Consider the following 16,840-nt stretch of genomic DNA (forward strand, 5'->3'; position numbering starts at 1 on the left):
CTGCAGCTTGATTGCTGACCAACTGAGACAAATCACGTCAACTTTCTCATCTGTTTCCTCATCCGTTCCTGTTCTGTGGGTTTGTTGTAAGAATTAGATCAAAGCACCATGCTTTGCACGAGCCAGGCACAGAATCCTGTTAACAGCCAGGGTGCCAGGTACTTTTTCTTTTCCCATTTAACAGTTATCGTGTGGGAGAGGAACAGTTTCTGTCCCTTTTACAGATGGGACAGTTCTATCAGGAATGTACATAGTTAGTCATAATGTCACCGGCTCCAAGTCTCTGAGATTGTAGGCAGTGTGCCCTGGCCTCTCAATATCAATGTCATGTCTTTGCCCCCCAGCTCTGCTTCCTGTGGCCTCTAGGCCTCTATTCACCCCTGTGTTCTCAGACATACTCAGTGAACCCCAGAATGCTGTGTCTGGATCCGAGCTGATTAATAACCTTCCTTATTGCTGCCTGACTCTGTGTCTATTGGGCCGCAGGAGGACAGTGCAGATCTGAAATGCCAGCTGCATTTTGCAAAGGAGGAGTCGGCCCTCATGTGCAAGAAGCTCACCAAGCTGGCCAAGGAGAACGACAGCATGAAAGAGGAGCTGCTCAAATACCGCTCCCTCTATGGGGACCTGGACGCAGCCCTGTCCGCGGAAGAGCTGGCTGATGCTCCGCACTCCCGTGAGACAGAGCTGAAGGTGCACCTGAAGCTGGTGGAGGAGGAGGCCAACCTGCTGAGCAGGCGCATCGTGGAGCTGGAGGTGGAGAACCGGGGCCTCCGGGCCGAGATGGATGACATGAAGGACCATGGGGGCGGCGGGGGCCCCGAGGCCCGGCTGGCTTTCTCTGCTCTCGGTGGGGAGTGCGGGGAGAGCCTGGCCGAGTTGCGGCGCCACCTGCAGTTCGTGGAAGAGGAGGCAGAACTGCTGAGGCGCTCCTCGGCGGAGCTGGAGGACCAGAACAAGTTGCTGCTGAATGAGCTGGCCAAATACCGTTCTGAGCACGAGCTGGACGTGACGCTGTCGGAGGACAGCTGCTCGGTGCTCAGTGAGCCCTCGCAGGAGGAGCTAGCAGCTGCCAAACTGCAGATCGGCGAGCTCAGCGGCAAGGTTAAGAAGCTGCAGTATGAGAACCGCGTTCTTCTCTCCAACCTGCAGCGCTGCGACCTGGCCTCCTGCCAGAGCACACGCCCCATGCTGGAGACAGACGCTGAGGCCGGGGACTCCGCACAGTGCGTGCCTGCCCCTCTGGGCGAGGCGCTGGAACCCCACACTGCCCGGCTCTGCAGGGCCCGCGAGGCTGAGGCGCTGCCTGGGTTGAGGGAGCAGGCCGCGCTGGTCAGCAAGGCCATTGACGTCCTGGTGGCTGATGCCAATGGCTTCTCGGTTGGCCTCCGCCTGTGCCTGGACAACGAATGTGCAGACTTGCGTTTGCACGAGGCGCCTGATAACAGCGAGGGCCCCAGGGATGCCAAGCTCATTCATGCCATCCTGGTGCGGCTGAGCGTGCTGCAGCAGGAACTGAACACTTTCACTCGCAAGGTGGATGTGGCCTTGGGGAGCTCAGGCAAGGAGCAGCCTGAGTCCTTTCCTGCGCTGCCCGCCTTGGGCACCCAGGGGCCCTCTAAGGAGATCATACTGGCCAAAGACCTTGGCTCCGACTTCCAGGTAAGATGCCCAGGGTAGGGTCCTGTTACTTTATTACATACAAACTTCATGCTGGAACAGGCACAGGACAGAGAAGAGTGCAAATCCACGTATACAAACAATTTTACAACTCGCCTGCAGTTGTAAAACAGGCATGTATTTATCATCCAGAACATGACCAGCCCCAGTGCTGTTCTGATCAATCTCCCGTTAGTCACTATCCCTGCTTCCCAGGACAATCTCCTGGTTTTATTTTATCCATCTTTGAACTTTATATAAGTGGAATTATACAAACCAAACACAGCAGTACCTGGCTTTGTTCGCTTGGTCTATTTGCTGTAACAGGCAGTAAAAACGTATTTATTCCCACTTACTAAGTATAAAATAAGCCTGTTGGCTCAGTGAACTGCCAAGCAAGCATTTACTGTGGATGGAGGTTGAGTCTGAGGTCCTCTGTTTTTGCTAGATTGCACCTTTCTCCCTTCCCTCCCCTCCATCTCCTCTTCCAGTGCTGGGGAACAGAACCCAGGGCCTCATACATGCTAGGCATGTACTCTACCATTGAGCCACACCCCTGGCCCCCTCTTTTTAAAACATCTTTGAAAATTTACATGTGTGTGTACATATGTGTATATACATACATACATACATATATATATATATGTCACCTGTGTATGGGTGTCCACAGAAGTCAGAGGAAGGTGCCGGAGCCTCCAGAGCTAGAGTTGCAGGAGGTTGTGAGTTCCTTAATTAGTGTTAGGAACTGACCTTGGGTCCTCTTGAAGAGCATCAAGAGCTCTTAATCATTGGGCCATTTCTCCAGGGCAGCCACCCTGCCCCTTCTTTTCTTATCTCGTTTGTAACTAAAATTTTTATTATACTTATTTCGGGGGGGGTAGGGAGTGTTAGGGGGAGCCATTGTGGACATGTACTGGCCACAGGAGTTAGTTCTCAGATTGTCCTGGAGATCAATTCAAATTGTCAGGCTTGGTAGTACCATTACCCACTACACTATCTTGCCAGCCCATAATTTTAAATTTTAAGGCAAATGTTTGTGGTTTTTTTTTTTAATCCTTCTGATGAGTTTTTGAGAAGCTTAGTCTTGATTTCTATGACATTTTAGAAAAACTAAAATAGCAAAGACATCCAGAAACTTACAAAGTATTATTGCAAAACCAATACATAAATATTTGAAGCAAAGAAAATAAGTGAACACGTTGTGTCCCTGTTTACCACTCCCTGCCAATACCTCTATAGATGGTCTCTACTGGTGGTTTTCAGTACAGGTATCACATGCAGCAGCCATGTGGGGATGTGGCTCAGGCTCCATCCCCAGCACAGAACAGAAACAAATCAAACTCCCAAGGCAAATTTTTAAAATGAACAAAGATGACATAGAATCGAATCGCAGTTTCTTGGTTGCAGTTCCACATTTTGGATGCTTGTGTCTAGCTGGGTCTGGAACGCTTTCTAAACCTCCACATGCCCTCTCTGTGCTTGCTTTTTCTCCTTTTGTTTCATGTTATAGCTACTGTTGCTGGATCACGTGTCTTCCTCAGGCACTGTATTCTGTGTCCATTTGCTGGATACTTTGTTGCTAGTTCCTACCCTTTGTTCTCAGCACAGGACAGGAGGTAGTCTGTAGAACCAGATAGAGATAGGATTCCCACGCCTAGTGAGGAAGACTTAATCAACATGGCAAGCCTGTGAATGTGGTATGACAAGCAGAAGAGGGACCCGAAAGAAAGATACATAGTTTCTATCAACAAGGAGCTTGTCCTGGTTCTTGAAGACGCTCAGCTCATATAGAAGGAAGATGATAGATTCAAGGAACTGTGCAGAGCCACGGGGCTGGGCTGCAGAGAGTATGGGGTGGTTTGGTTTTCATATCGAGAGCAGATTTCCGTCCATGGCACCGCGCTGTACCATAGCAGCTTTAACTCATGCTTTGCTGTTGCGGCTTAAGATGGTTTCATAAACAAGAGGACAGCCCCATGTTGAGTCTCCTTCTTGTCTCGTCCTGAAGTGTGAGCAGGGATCACACAGGGGGTAGAGCAGTGGAACTGTTTCAGCAGGCTTTGCATAACAACCATTCACAAATTCGTGTTTTCACTTGTCCACTTGTTCGGCTTTGCAACAAGCCATCATTGAGTGGCGGGAATGCACCCCAGTAAGACAGGGTCCACGTTGCAAGGCCGATCCACCTGAGCCTCACTCTCATGTGGACAAACCCTATTACGGAGCTGAGGCTTGGTGGGGACCTTCTGAAGCTCTCCTCGGGTGTCTCCCCATGGCTCTCTTCTGCTTGTGCCCCTTGCTTTAGCCATCTGACTTCAGAGACTTGCTGGAATGGGAGCCTAGGATCCGGGAGGCCTTCCGTGCTTGTGACTTGGACTCCAAGCCTGACCCCAGTCGGAACTTCAGGCCTTATCGAGCTGAAGATAATGATTCCTATGCCTCTGAGGTGGGTGGAGGACTAAGCCGGAGGTTGGGTTGAAGGAGATTGATTAGTTGGGGCCCTCTCAAAAGCAGGGTAATCCTTCGAGGATGGTGCTATGGGCTTTGGGTATTCTGTTTGGTTTTAAGCTTCCGGACAGCCAGGACAAAAATAGGAAATAAGGGCTGGGCGGTGGTGGTGCATGCCTTTTAATCCCAGCACTGGAGAGGCAGAGACAGATGGATCAGAGACAGTAAGATCAAGGCCAACCTGGTCTATAGAGTATGTTCCAGGACAAGCGCCAAAGCTACAGAGAAACCCTGTCTAAAATCCAAATAATAAATAAATAAATAAACTAATTAATTTTTAAAAAGGAAATAAGGAATTTGAATCGACATCATGGTCTAGTTAGAGGAAGCTTAGCTGGACATGGTGTGTACCTGTAATCCCTGTGTTAGGATGCTGAGCTGGAGGCCATCATAAGATGGACTAACGTATATAGCAGAGAGGCAATGGTCTCTCTATGCAGGCTCTTTGAGTTCATGTTGTGAATCTCCTGCACGCTGGCTGTGAGATCTTGGGTATGTCGTCAGGTGTGATCTACAGGAACAAAGCCCCTCCCAGGGTTGTTGACAGGTAGATATATGAAAAGCCTTAGCTTAAGGTCTGGCCGCTGTGGGTGAGGATGAGGACAGAGTCCAGGACATGTCCCATGGACTCAGGGGACCTGAGCAAGATATCACTCTGCTGGTCTGGTGACCCCAGCTTTCCCACCTACAACGTTTATGATCATTAGAATTTCTAAGGTTCTTTGATCCTTGAAAAGTTCCCTCTGCACTTTGAGCCAGGGATGCTCCCTGGAAACCAGAGCTCCCTGAAACTGAGGTGGTCTGGACGTCCTAGTAGTAATAGAGGAAGGAGGGGAAAAAAAAGGAACAACGGTGTCTGGGCGTGTAACTGACTGTAGTGCTGTGTACTTAACATGAAGAAGACCTTAGCTTTGATACCCAGTGGGGAGATGGGTACCGAGAAGGAAATAAGCTTGTTTGTGTCAGCTTGTTTACACATTTAATCAGTTCCCTTTATTCTTACCGAGCAGTTAGGACTGAAACATGAAACATGACACCAACCCTGAGTTGGTAGCAGGAGGATGTATGAGGGTAGCAGCCTGATAAAGAGATTTTTGTTTGCTGATCCGGGTCTCGGTGTGTAGACCACAACTTAGCATCCTCCTGCCTCCAACTTCTAAGTGCTGGGATTACAGGCACATGACACGTTGCCCATCTCTGCAGAGATTTTTCATACAGAGCATGTGTACAAGACATGCCTCAAATCCTTGCAGAGACAGTGCCAAGTTATCATATTATTGGCCACATAATTTCTTCACAGCAGGACACCTGCCATGCCTGGGACCGTTTCCATTTTCCTCTTCCTGCACAATGTGTTAGAATAAACATTCCCATTACCAGAAAGACTTAATAGTGTTCTTTTTTTTTTTTTTTTTTTTTTCCCGAAATGGAGTCTCACTGTGTTGCTCAGGCTGGTCTCAAACTCACAGGCTCAGGTGATCCTCCTACCCCATAGACCACTTCATTTCATCTGGCTAAAACTTTTTGTTCCTGGAGTCTAACAACAAAGTGTCAATGGGATGGGGCTGTGGCTTAGTGATGAATCACTTGCTTAGCACGGGTGGAGCCTTGAGTCCAACCCCAGCATGAACTCACACGTGCGTGCACATGTACATGCGCTCACACACACACACACACGCACACACACACATACATGCACACACAAAGGTAGGGAAGGAACAGAGAGGGAGAAGGGAAGACGAATAGGTGCTTATGGCTTTGTACAGACTGAGCCCTTTGCTCCCGTGGTGCTTTGAGACAGGGTCTACTTTGTAGCCCTTGCTGGCCTCGAGCTCATGATCCTCCTGTTTTGTAATTAGCATCTATATCCATAAACAGACCCCAGGAAGTTCCTCTGTGTTCCCTTCTAGTCTCTATCTGGACTTAGGAAAGAAGGGGTTTTAAAACACGTTTTACACGTATGTATTTATTTAGTGTGTGGGTGCACATGTGCAGGTTGTGCTGCACTTTTCACTGTACATGCACCATGCATGTCTAAGTCAGAGGACAGCTTGTAGGGGTTCGTTCTCTCCTCCCACCATGTGGGTCCCAGGAGTCAAACTCAGGTCCTGATGCTTCTCTGCAAGAGCCTTTATCTGCTGAGCCATCCTGCCAGGCCAAGAACGCCCCAGCTTTGCCTATTTAAGTTCTAAATGTTTTAAAACATCATTTCCCCTACAAATTGGAGAGTTTGGTTGACTTTTTTTTAATGGTCTTGTTCCATAGTTGCTGTAAGCCATAGTAAGTACAGTTGCATCCTCAGGCATCAGTACATGAAGATTATAAAGAAAGTTAAGACCATTTTGTAGGCGACCATGCTGACAGCTGACATGTTTCTGTTCTGTAATGACATACAAACACAGCATCTATAAGTATACAGCGAGTGGAATGTTGCATATGTAGACCCTTTAAACATTTTAAACTTCATTATTTATATTTAAATTGCTTCTAAAATTTTTATATTAAATGTATTCATTTATTTTACATCCCAACCAGTTTCCCCCTTCCCCCTCTCCTTCCATTCCCTCCCTCCACCTCCCTTCCACCCCACCCCACCCCTAATCCACTTGTTTCTGTTCAGAAAGGGGCAGGCCTCCCATAGGTACCAACAAAGCATGGCATATTAAGCTGCAGTAGAACTAAGCCCCTCCCCTTGTATTAAGGTTGGGCAAGGCGACCCAGTATGAGGAATAGGTTCCCCAAAGCCAGCCAAAGTGTTAGGGACAGCCCCTGCTCCCACTACTAGGAGTCCACAAGTATACCAAGCTAAACAAGTGTCACACATATGTAGAGGGCCTAGGTCCCATGCAGCTCCCTGGTTGTTGTCCAGACCCTGTGAACTTTCATGAGCCCAGGTTAGTTGTTTATGTGGTTCCCTTGTGATGTCCTTAACCACCCCTCCCCCTGGCTCGCACAACCTTTCTCTCTCTTTTCAGCAGGATTTCCTGTGCTCAACCCAATGCTTGGCTGTAGATCTCTGTATCTGTTTCCATCAGTTGCTGGATGAAGGCTCTCTGATGACAATCGGGGTAGCCACCAATCTATGAATATAACAATATTGTTAAGAATTGTTATGTTGACTTTTTTTTTCTCTGTGTATGGAAAGATCTCTAATGCTCCTGAATCTGTAGGATTAACTTAGTAAAATGTCCATCTTACCAAAAGCAATCTACAGATTCAATGTAATCCCTATCAGAATTCCAACACAATTCTTTACAGACATGTTTCATATGAAAAACAATCCAGGATAGCCAAAACAATCATGTACAATAAAAGAACTTCCAGGGGTATCACCGTCCCTAATTTTAAGCTCTACTACAGAGCTATAGTAATAAAAACAGGCAGGCAGATCAACGGAATCAAAGACCCAGACGTAGATCCACACGCCTATGGACACCTGATTTTTGATAAAGAAGCTTCTAAATTTTTAATTATAAGCAATGAAATAGCATATGGTGGTGAGCACCTGTACCTCCAGCCTGTGAAAAACAGTGAGACTGAGTCAAAAATGAGTGAATCAATTAAAGAGACTATGAACAACTTTGTGAGTCAAATTTAGTTTCCACAGTACATTTTCCCTGTAAATTTACAAGCGAGAAATGTTAAAAATTATAGCTTGGAGGGTTTCACATGTACAGCTTCATTTAACTGTCTCGATGACCCTCTGAGGCAAGGACCGTGTCGTGCCTAATAGAGGACACCGGGTTCGTCTTCTTGTTGATTCTGTACTACTGCCGTTCTTTGACCACAGCCTGTGTCCTCTCCCTACTCCTGGTCTGGCCCCCACCCCACTGCAGATCAAGGAGCTTCAGCTGGTTCTGGCCGAGGCTCACGACAGCCTCCGGGGCTTGCAAGAGCAGCTGTCCCAGGAGCGGCAGCTCCGGAAGGAGGAGGCTGACAGCTTCAACCAGAAAGTAGTCCAGGTGGGTTTGTACCACATTTTATTTTCACCTGTACAACTTCTCCCAGGACTGAAGATACAGGGGTTGTGGTGTAGCTCTGTGGCAGGGCACGTGCCCAGCATGTGGGAGTCTCTGGGTTCTGTCCCCAGCATAGAAAGAAATCCCTGGGTACGATGGGCTGCTATCGGTAGAAGCCCTAGCAGGGACAAGTAGGCGCTTGCCATTAGTGTTCCCCTCTGCCCGTGATCTGGATCTGGAATCAGCTGGGGCTTCCCGTGCTCACTCCCGTCCTGACAGCTGAAAGAAGACCAGCAGAGAGCGCTGCTGAGGCGGGAGTTTGAGCTGCAGAGTCTGAGCCTCCAAAGGAGGCTGGAGCAGAAATTCTGGAGCCAGGAGAAGAACATACTGGTACAGGAATCCCAGCAGTTCAAGCACAACTTCCTGCTGCTCTTCATGAAGCTCAGGTGGTTCCTGAAGCGCTGGCGGCAGGGCAAGGTTCTGCCCCACGAGGAGGATGACTTCCTGGAGGTACGGCTGAGCTCAGCCCCATCCCTGGGCGGGAACAAGGAGGCATGGGGCGTGAGTTCTGCCTCTCTGTCTGAACACTGCCAGGGTAGGGAGGGGGTGGGTCACAGTTAAGATGTGGGAAGTTAGTGACGGGCTTTCGTTCATCTTGAGACGCTTGTCCTTCCTGCATGGCTGTGCGATCCCTTTTCTGTCTGGACTGCCTGCTTGTCAGTTTCCCTATCCTCTAAAGGCTGAGCCCATTGAATGTGGTTTCTCAAACCAGGTGAACAGCATGAAGGAACTGTATCTGCTGATGGAGGAAGAAGAGATGAACGCCCAACACTCGGATAACAAGTCCTGCACAGGGGACAGCTGGACCCAGAACACGGTGCGTTCAGCCCCTTCTGGTCCTGCTCACGTGCACCTCATCCGTTAGCGATCGCTTCCTGCTGTGTTCTCACACAGCCCTGATGGGACACAGGATCTGCAGATGGTTATTGACGGGAACCGGCCCACTAGTTGCTCAGGGCTAGGGGAACTTGAGTCATCCCAGGGTAGTGACAGAAGGCCCGATGAACTTGAAGTCACAGGAAGGAGAGCAGTTAGTTTGTTACACATAGAAGAATTTCACAGAGAAGCATCACGTGGGTGAATAGCCTTGTCGAGTTCAGAAAGGACGACAGGCCATATTGAAGCAAGAGGACTGTGTGTACAGAGGTGTGGCACGGTGTGCAGGAGGGTCTGTGACCAGTGTGACCCTGGGAGAGGGGAAGGCTACCAACCAGGCCAGGGTTACACAAAGAGAGGCCCCTGTGGTCTAGACTTAAGGAAGAACTGTCAAATCAAGCCACAGGTCAGAGGGAGCCATGGAGTCAGCCTCCCAGGGTTCTACAGTGAGCTGGGGTATGGGTGAGCAGTGTGTGAGGAACCAGGAAAGGGGGGTACTGTTTGAGAGGCTAGAGACCTGCAGCCTGGGGCCTGCAAAGCCTGGGGAAGGTTGTTTCTCTGCATCTGAGAAGGACAGCCGCTCCTGGGACAATTCATAGCTGCTCAGCTCAGCTGTCCCAAGACTGGCCTTCACCCTCTCTGAGCCCGGGAGGGCCCTAGCTGGACTTCCGACTGAGTCAGCAGTAGCAGGGCTGCCCTCCCTGCCTTCACATAGTTCTTGACCAGGCCTTGCTCTGTCTGTAGCCTAACGAGTACATCAAGACCCTGGCCGACATGAAGGTCACACTGAAGGAGCTGTGCTGGCTGCTCCGGGACGAGCGTCGGGGTCTGACTGAACTTCAGCAGCAATTTGCCAAGGCCAAGGCCACGTGGGAGACGGAGCGGGCAGAGCTCAAGGGCCATGCCTCACAGGTGAGCCGCCTCGCTTCTTGGGCACATCTCCTTCCTTGTTCCCAGCCCAGATCTAGACCGTCAGATCGGGGAGGCAGGTACTAAGCTGTGCTCTTGGATGCACAGGACCCCTTAGACTTCAGCTTGTGACCCAGAGAGACTGACAGGATCCTAGGCTACACTGGGCTTGCAGCATGCTTCCATACCTGCCTGCATGCCACATCCAGCACGGCTCCGGGATGGACCTGACTAGGATGTCAAGAGAATGAAGAAAAGACAGGCGAACACACAGAAAGCTAGGACTGGGTGATCTGGGCTCTCTGCTGGAGAAACCGCAATGCTCTGGAAGCTTAGCCTATTTGTTTTGTAGTTGAATAGAGCAGAGAGACAGAGTCAGGGTTATTAATACAGATAAAGGAGGAGGCGTGGCCAGGCAGTGGTGATGCATGCCTTTAATCCCAGCATTCGGGAGGCAGAGGCAGAGGCAGAGGCAGAGGCAGAGGCAGAGGCAGAGGCAGGTGGATATCTGTGAGTTTAAGGCCAGCCTGGTCTGTAAAGTGAGTCCTAGAACAGCCAGGGCTTTACAGAGAAACACTGTCTTGAAAACAACAGCAACAAAAAAAAGTTGATAAATAGCATGATTATCAGTAGCTAGGGGCTCTGCCTATTGTAGCCAGATGTGGAATGCTTACAGAGGCTTAGGAAGAAGGCATGAGATGCAGGATCTGGTTTGTATGCAGATGGGGTTCACAGCTCTGTTGGAAGGAGGATCAGCGTGGAGAGTCTCCAAAGCTTCCCTGGTATGGGTGGGGAGCCATTGTCCCCTGCCACTACCCAGCTGATGCGTCTTCCTGCAGATGGAGCTGAAGGCTGGGAAGGGCCCCAGCGAGAGGCCGGGGCCTGACTGGAAGGCTGCATTGCAGAGAGAGCGGGAAGAGCAGCAGCACCTCCTGGCTGAGTCCTACAGCGCTGTCATGGAGCTGACGCGGCAGCTGCAGATGAGCGAGCGCCACTGGAGCCAGGAGAAGCTGCAGCTGGTGGAGCGGCTGCAGGGCGAGAAGCAACAGGTGGAGCAGCAGGTGAAGGAGCTGCAGAACCGCCTCAGTCAGGTGAGACGGGATCTAGGCGCTCAGGAAGCAGAAGCGCTCCAAGAGAGGCCTGAGAGCCAAGCCATTGCCTTTGCCTCCATCTTTCAGGCCCTGCCCTCTGCTCGCTCCGCTCTTAGGCATGCCAGCCTTGCATGCCAGCCTCGCATGCCAGCCTCGCGTAAGGCCATTGTGTCCTGCTCATCTTACAGCTTAACAGTTGCAATAAGAACATTTTCCCCCCGCAAATTCACATTGGCCAGGCGTCAAGTCATGATAAGCCCATTGTTAGAGCCTATCAAAACCAGGACCCAAAAGGGAAGAGCCAAGAGTGATTTCCACAGGAAAACTGCAGTCTCTGACCAAGAGAGGGAAGCCAAGAGCTAGAACATCACAAAATACACACTCTGTCTGGCTTCCTCCGTTTTTGCTATGTAGGCCTACACCTGTGGAGAGTTTTCTGTTTGTTTGTTTGGTTGGTTGTTTTTAATTGAGTCATCATGTTCCTGCGTGCCCACTTGCCTCTCCCGTGGAGAGCCTCATTCAGTTTTCTGCTGCCTGACTCCATTCATTATCCCACACAGACAAAGATCTAGGTCCCATGTTTTCATTGGGGAGCTGGCAAGGTCTCTCAGTTGGTAGAGCACCTGCTTAGCATGCATGAAACCCTGGGTCGGATTCCCAGCACCACAGGAACCAAGCATGGCAGCTCATGCCTATAATCCGTTGAGAGGTAAAAGTAGAAAATTAGAGGTTCATGGTCATCATCCTCAGCTACCTAGTGAGTTTGGAGCCAGCCTTGTTTACAAGGAACCCTATTTCAAAAAAAACCCCAAAAAACCCACAAAAAAACAGGCAGAAAGTAGCCCTCTAGTGTGATCTGCACATGTACGTGTATACACAGTATTACACATGTACATGTATGCACAGTATTACACATGTACATGTTTATACAGTATTACACATGTACACGTGTATAGCAGATCAAAAGGTGACTGGCATCAGAGGGGTTTTCCCACCGTCATCCATCATCTCGTGTAATGCTTGTCCCGGGTCCACCCCCACCACCATAGCCAAAGCAGCATGCAGACCTGCTTTGGTTTTTCCTCGCCAGCTTCCTTGACTCCCCTGTCTTTGGACTCACCTGATGAGGACGAGCGTCTCTCTAGGAGTTACCTTCTTTGTATGTCTTCTCAGAATGCACTCTCCAACCCTCCCAACTCTGGAAGGTCACTTTGCAGATTAGCAAGGTGTCCCAAAATGTCCTGCTTAACTGTACAGAAACATGGCAGGAACCTCACATCTGGCAGGTTTTTTTTTAATATTTATTTTTGTTTCATGTGAATGAGTGGTTTGCTTACATGTATATGTATGTGCCATGTTCATGCCTGATGCCCTCAGGCCAGAAGAGGGTATTGGATTTCTTAGAACTGGAGTTACAGATGGTTGTGAACTGCTGTGTGGGTGCTGGGAACTGAGCCTGAGTCCTCTGGAAAAGCAGCAAGTACTTTCAACGGCTGAGCTGTCTCTCTAGCCCCAACATCGGGCATGAGCTGACCTCTTGCCAGGGACTGGGTTTTCTCCAGGGTCACACTCCTAAGGGTTTTCCTTGGTGTCTGTGAGGCAGATTCAGGCTGGTCCACCCACAAATGAAAGCACGCTCCCTGTGGTGTGTGGAACGCTGAGCAGAGCGCCCTTTTTGCATCATCCGACCACTTCTGCCTGTGGAATGATCCCTTTTTGTCACATTATTTCTTAATGGTTTGGAATCATTAAGCCAAATCCATGCCATGTTTAGTGAGGTATCAGCAAATACACAGCTGGGACCTTCTGGCTCATAGGTACTGAGTGAGTCCTGCACTTCGTTTCCCAGAAGGGACCTTGTGTGGAATTTCCTGACTTCTTAGTTCTGATCTCCTGCTTCCCTCAGTCAAACCAGGACACCCAAAGTTACATCTTCTTTCTCTTATTTTCTTCCCCCTTCCTCCCTTCCTACTTTTCTTCCTTTTTTTGCTTTATTTGTTTGTTTTGAGACTGAATCTCTATGTTCCTCACTTAGTAGTTGTCCCAGACCAGCCTGGAATGCTCGGTTCTCCTTCTTCAGCCCCTCCAGAGCTAGGATCACCCGCATCAGTCCTCACATCCATATTAGCTGTGCTCCCAGTGAAACCAGCCTAGTCAAACAGCCTGCAGAGCAGCAGGAAGGTGTCTTAGTCAGTGTTCTATTGCTGTGAAGAGACACTGTTATCACTGCAACTCCTGTAAAGGAAAACATTTAGTTGGGGATGGCTCATAGATTCAGTCTGTTATCGTCATGGTGGGAAGCATGGTGGCTCACAAGCAGACATGGTGCTGAAGAAGTAGCTGAGAGTTCTATATACTGATCCAAAGGCAACAGGAAGAGAGAATGACAGTGGGCTTGGTTTGAGCATTTGAAACCTCAAAACCCACCCCCAGTGACATACTTCCTCCAATATGGCCACATCTACTCAAACAAGGCCACACCTTCTAATAGTGCCACTCCCAATGAGCCTATGGGGGGCATTTTCATTCAGACCACAAAGAGGCTCCTGATCAAAAGGCCCAGCCTAGTCAAGTCACCCTCTAATCTCCCAGCTTCGTCTGCACAAGGAAGATGGCTGCTTGACCTTCTCATCCCTCAGGACAGCCATGGGAATAAAAGAGCTAGTTACCAGAGCGGCACAGTGTTCCTTGGCCCTCTGCCTGGGCCTTGGTTTAGCATCTTCATCTAAATTTCTGTTTCTGTTCATTTGTGTTGAGGTGACTTTGGTTACCCTCCCCACCCCCATTTTATTTGGGTTCTGAAGTAAAGTTTGAGTCATAGGTTCAAGTGCAAACAGGTGACCAGCCTGTCCTGGCTTTGCTTAGGACTTCCACTTTTCCCTTGGAACAGTCCTAGGCAGAACCTTCTTGCTTTTTCAGAACTACAAAGTTTGGGGGACATAAGCCTTACTAACACTGGGAAAGCTCTGGGGAAGCTGGGGTGAGTCACTCTTGTGGGAGTCAGTTGTAAAGCAAAGGAGGAACTCCAGCTAAGTGATGGTGCAGTGCTTGGAATCCCAGCTGCTAGTGCAGCTGCGCACATCTGGGCCAGTTCCTTCCTATTGTCTTTATCCTCTCACCTGTGACATAGAAGTAATCACAGTGACGCCTGCTCCTGTGGTCGCTTTGAGGATTATATGAACTGATGTACACATGCAAATGGACGCCCTGGAAGCGATGGTGCTCCCGGGGTCACCTCAGGCCTCAACAGGAAGTAGTGGGGTGTTACTGACGGCTGGCCCTTGATGGCAGATGGCAGCATGGTCCCTTACGTGCAATAGCGATTGCTTTTCTGCCTAGCCGTTCAATGAACTCTATCATAGGTTAAGTAGCAAGTGTTAACTCTGTTAGCCATGCCAGGAAGATGCCTGCCAGTAGCTGCGTGTTATTTACTGTTTTCCAAATCCACCTGTGGGGGCTCAGATCTGCTACCCACTGAGAAGCTAATGCCAGGCCCACGGTGTGGGTCGTGAGGGGCTATGGAGTTGAACCTGTCGAGTGGCCCTGCTCCGAGTAGCCCTGCCCACCCACCCACCCACCCACACTCTTTCCCTTTCTCAGCTGCAGAAGGCTGCCGAACCCTGGGTCCTGAAGCACTCAGACCTGGAGAAGCAAGACAACAGCTGGAAAGAGGTGAGGACACCCCGCTACCCGTGTGTCATTGGCTCCCGACAATGCTAGGGAATTTCCTGCTTAGGGGAAAGGTGGCAGAATGAATGTTAACGCTGTCCCCAAAGCCATACCTTCCTCACACCCATGACGCCTGTCCATGGACTGGGGCTTGGGAAGGGTCCTCTGCTGGGGATGTCTGACTGCCTGGGGGAAGCCTCAGGTCACTGCAGTTGTACTTCAGCAGAAAGCGGGCTGTGAGACACTCTCCATCTCTGAGCCCAAGCTGTCTCATCGCCCTGGCCCAGTCCTGAGTGGGGTCAGCAGGGTCACGCTGGAGGAGTTTGCACATAGGTCCAGGGGCGTTGTCCATAGAACACAGAGCTGAGTAACAAAGGTTATATACAGACCCTTCGCATTGCTCCTCCCGCCTCATGAAGGCATACTACTCAGGAAATGGGGCTACAGAAGGCAAACGCCTATTCTGGGAAACTGAGGCACAGGATTTGTGGGGGCTCACAGGGCTAGTGACTCAGTTCTGATAACTCATGGACCCTGAGGACCCGGTATGGGAAAATCTCATACCATCATAATGATGCCATTACCATCCACCATATAGCGCTGTCATGGAATAAGCTCTGAATCTCCAACAGCCCCTCTTTCCCTGGACCCTCTTTGTTCACTGGGAACCTGAGCCTGGGCCACATCGCTGCTGGAGGGGACTGAGGTGCAATGGTCTAGATACTGGCCAGCGGGCCTTTTCAACTTCAGCTGAGCACATCTTACTCGGAAGAGGGAACCCACATGTGAGGCCTGGGCTCAGCTCCCACACTCTTTCCTTTCTTTCACACGCTGGTCACCAGAACTGACTCTTCTTGTCTCTCTCTTTGACAGACACGAAGTGAGAAGAACCACGACAAGGAGAGTGTTTCTGAAGCTGAGCTTGGGGGAACCGCCTTAAAGAGGTGCTGGCCCCTCACCTTGCCCCCGTCTTACCCCAGAGACCCTTGGGTTTGACTCTTTTCGCTCCCCTGCCCCATGTGTCTGTCCACTTCTGTCCCTGTGAGAGTTGGGAGAGCCACCAGATGGTTTTTTTCTCTGGGACCCTGGTCACTCGGGTATGGGAAAGCTTGGGGCTATGAGGATTACAGTGTGCAGTTTAATGTTGATTCTGGGCATAGAAAGCCAGGGCCTCAGCTGCACCTGCTGGAAGAAAGCTGTTTGGCTCCTTTGGGGATTATTTTTTCCTCTCTGGAGTTTGAGTCACGGTCGATATCCATTCCTGGGGTTGTTGGGTAGGGTCCATTGAACCCAGCCCCATGCTGTGACCAAGGGGACATCCAAGGGTAGTGTCTCCACCACTAATTCCCTCCGTGAAAGAAGTGATGGCAATACAGAACATTCTAGAATGAGGAGGCCACTGGGGCCAGAGAAGGTCAGGCTTCAATTCTAGCTCTGCCGTTTCTTTCTTGGGTACCTCTTTCTCTGCAGTGGAATAGTTGGAGATGCCCCCCTGCTCTGTGGTGTGATAGTTGGAGATACCCCTCCCTCTCTGTAGTGGGATAGTTGGAGACGCCCCTCTCTCTGCAGTGGGATAGTTGGAGATGCCCTCCCTCTCTGTAGTGGGATAGTTGGAGATACCCCCTCCCTCTCTGTAGTGGGGTAGTTGGCGATGCCCTCCCTCTTTGTAGTGGGATAGTTGGAGATGCCCCCCTCTGCAGTGGGATAGTTGGAGACACTCCCTCCCTTCACTGGGATAGTTGGAGATGCCCCCAGAGTTCCCTATCGACCAGTCATGTGCAGGAGAGGACTCCCTGGAAGCAAACCCTACCTGGATATAAGACAGGGAATGAAGACAGTGGGTCAAAGGAATTTCAGATGATTGGCAGGGGATCTGGGGTACTGCCAGGTTAGTCAGTGGGCAACTGGAACTCAAAATTACTGAGGAGCCTGGGAGCCAGCAGAGGCCGAACGAGTCAGTCAGAGCGACCTCAGCTAAGGTATGAGGAGGCCAGGCACTTACTACAGATCCCACCCATTGTATGCTATGTTCAGGGGGATTGAAACTGCTGTTTCTGGCTTCCTCTATCTAGAGGCTAGTGTGGTCCTCGTGTTCGTGCCTCTTGAGTA

The 16,840-nt window shown here is 50.1% G+C and overlaps 1 protein-coding gene across 1 annotated transcript in view; it reads left to right on the forward strand.

The window, feature by feature from the left end:
- The window catches only part of Soga1 (suppressor of glucose, autophagy associated 1), a 61,789-nt gene that overhangs the window by 35,026 nt on the left and 9,923 nt on the right, over positions 1-16,840 (forward strand). Inside the window, exons 5-13 of the mRNA XM_038331700.1 lie at positions 487-1,662; positions 3,965-4,105; positions 8,004-8,129; positions 8,406-8,636; positions 8,899-9,003; positions 9,807-9,974; positions 10,811-11,062; positions 14,663-14,734; positions 15,605-15,675. Of these exons, the coding sequence (XP_038187628.1) occupies positions 487-1,662; positions 3,965-4,105; positions 8,004-8,129; positions 8,406-8,636; positions 8,899-9,003; positions 9,807-9,974; positions 10,811-11,062; positions 14,663-14,734; positions 15,605-15,675 (2,342 nt within the window). The remainder of the gene's footprint in view (positions 1-486; positions 1,663-3,964; positions 4,106-8,003; positions 8,130-8,405; positions 8,637-8,898; positions 9,004-9,806; positions 9,975-10,810; positions 11,063-14,662; positions 14,735-15,604; positions 15,676-16,840) is intronic.

Source organism: Arvicola amphibius, chromosome 5 (assembly GCF_903992535.2).
Source record: "Arvicola amphibius chromosome 5, mArvAmp1.2, whole genome shotgun sequence".
NCBI lineage: Eukaryota > Metazoa > Chordata > Mammalia > Rodentia > Cricetidae > Arvicola > Arvicola amphibius.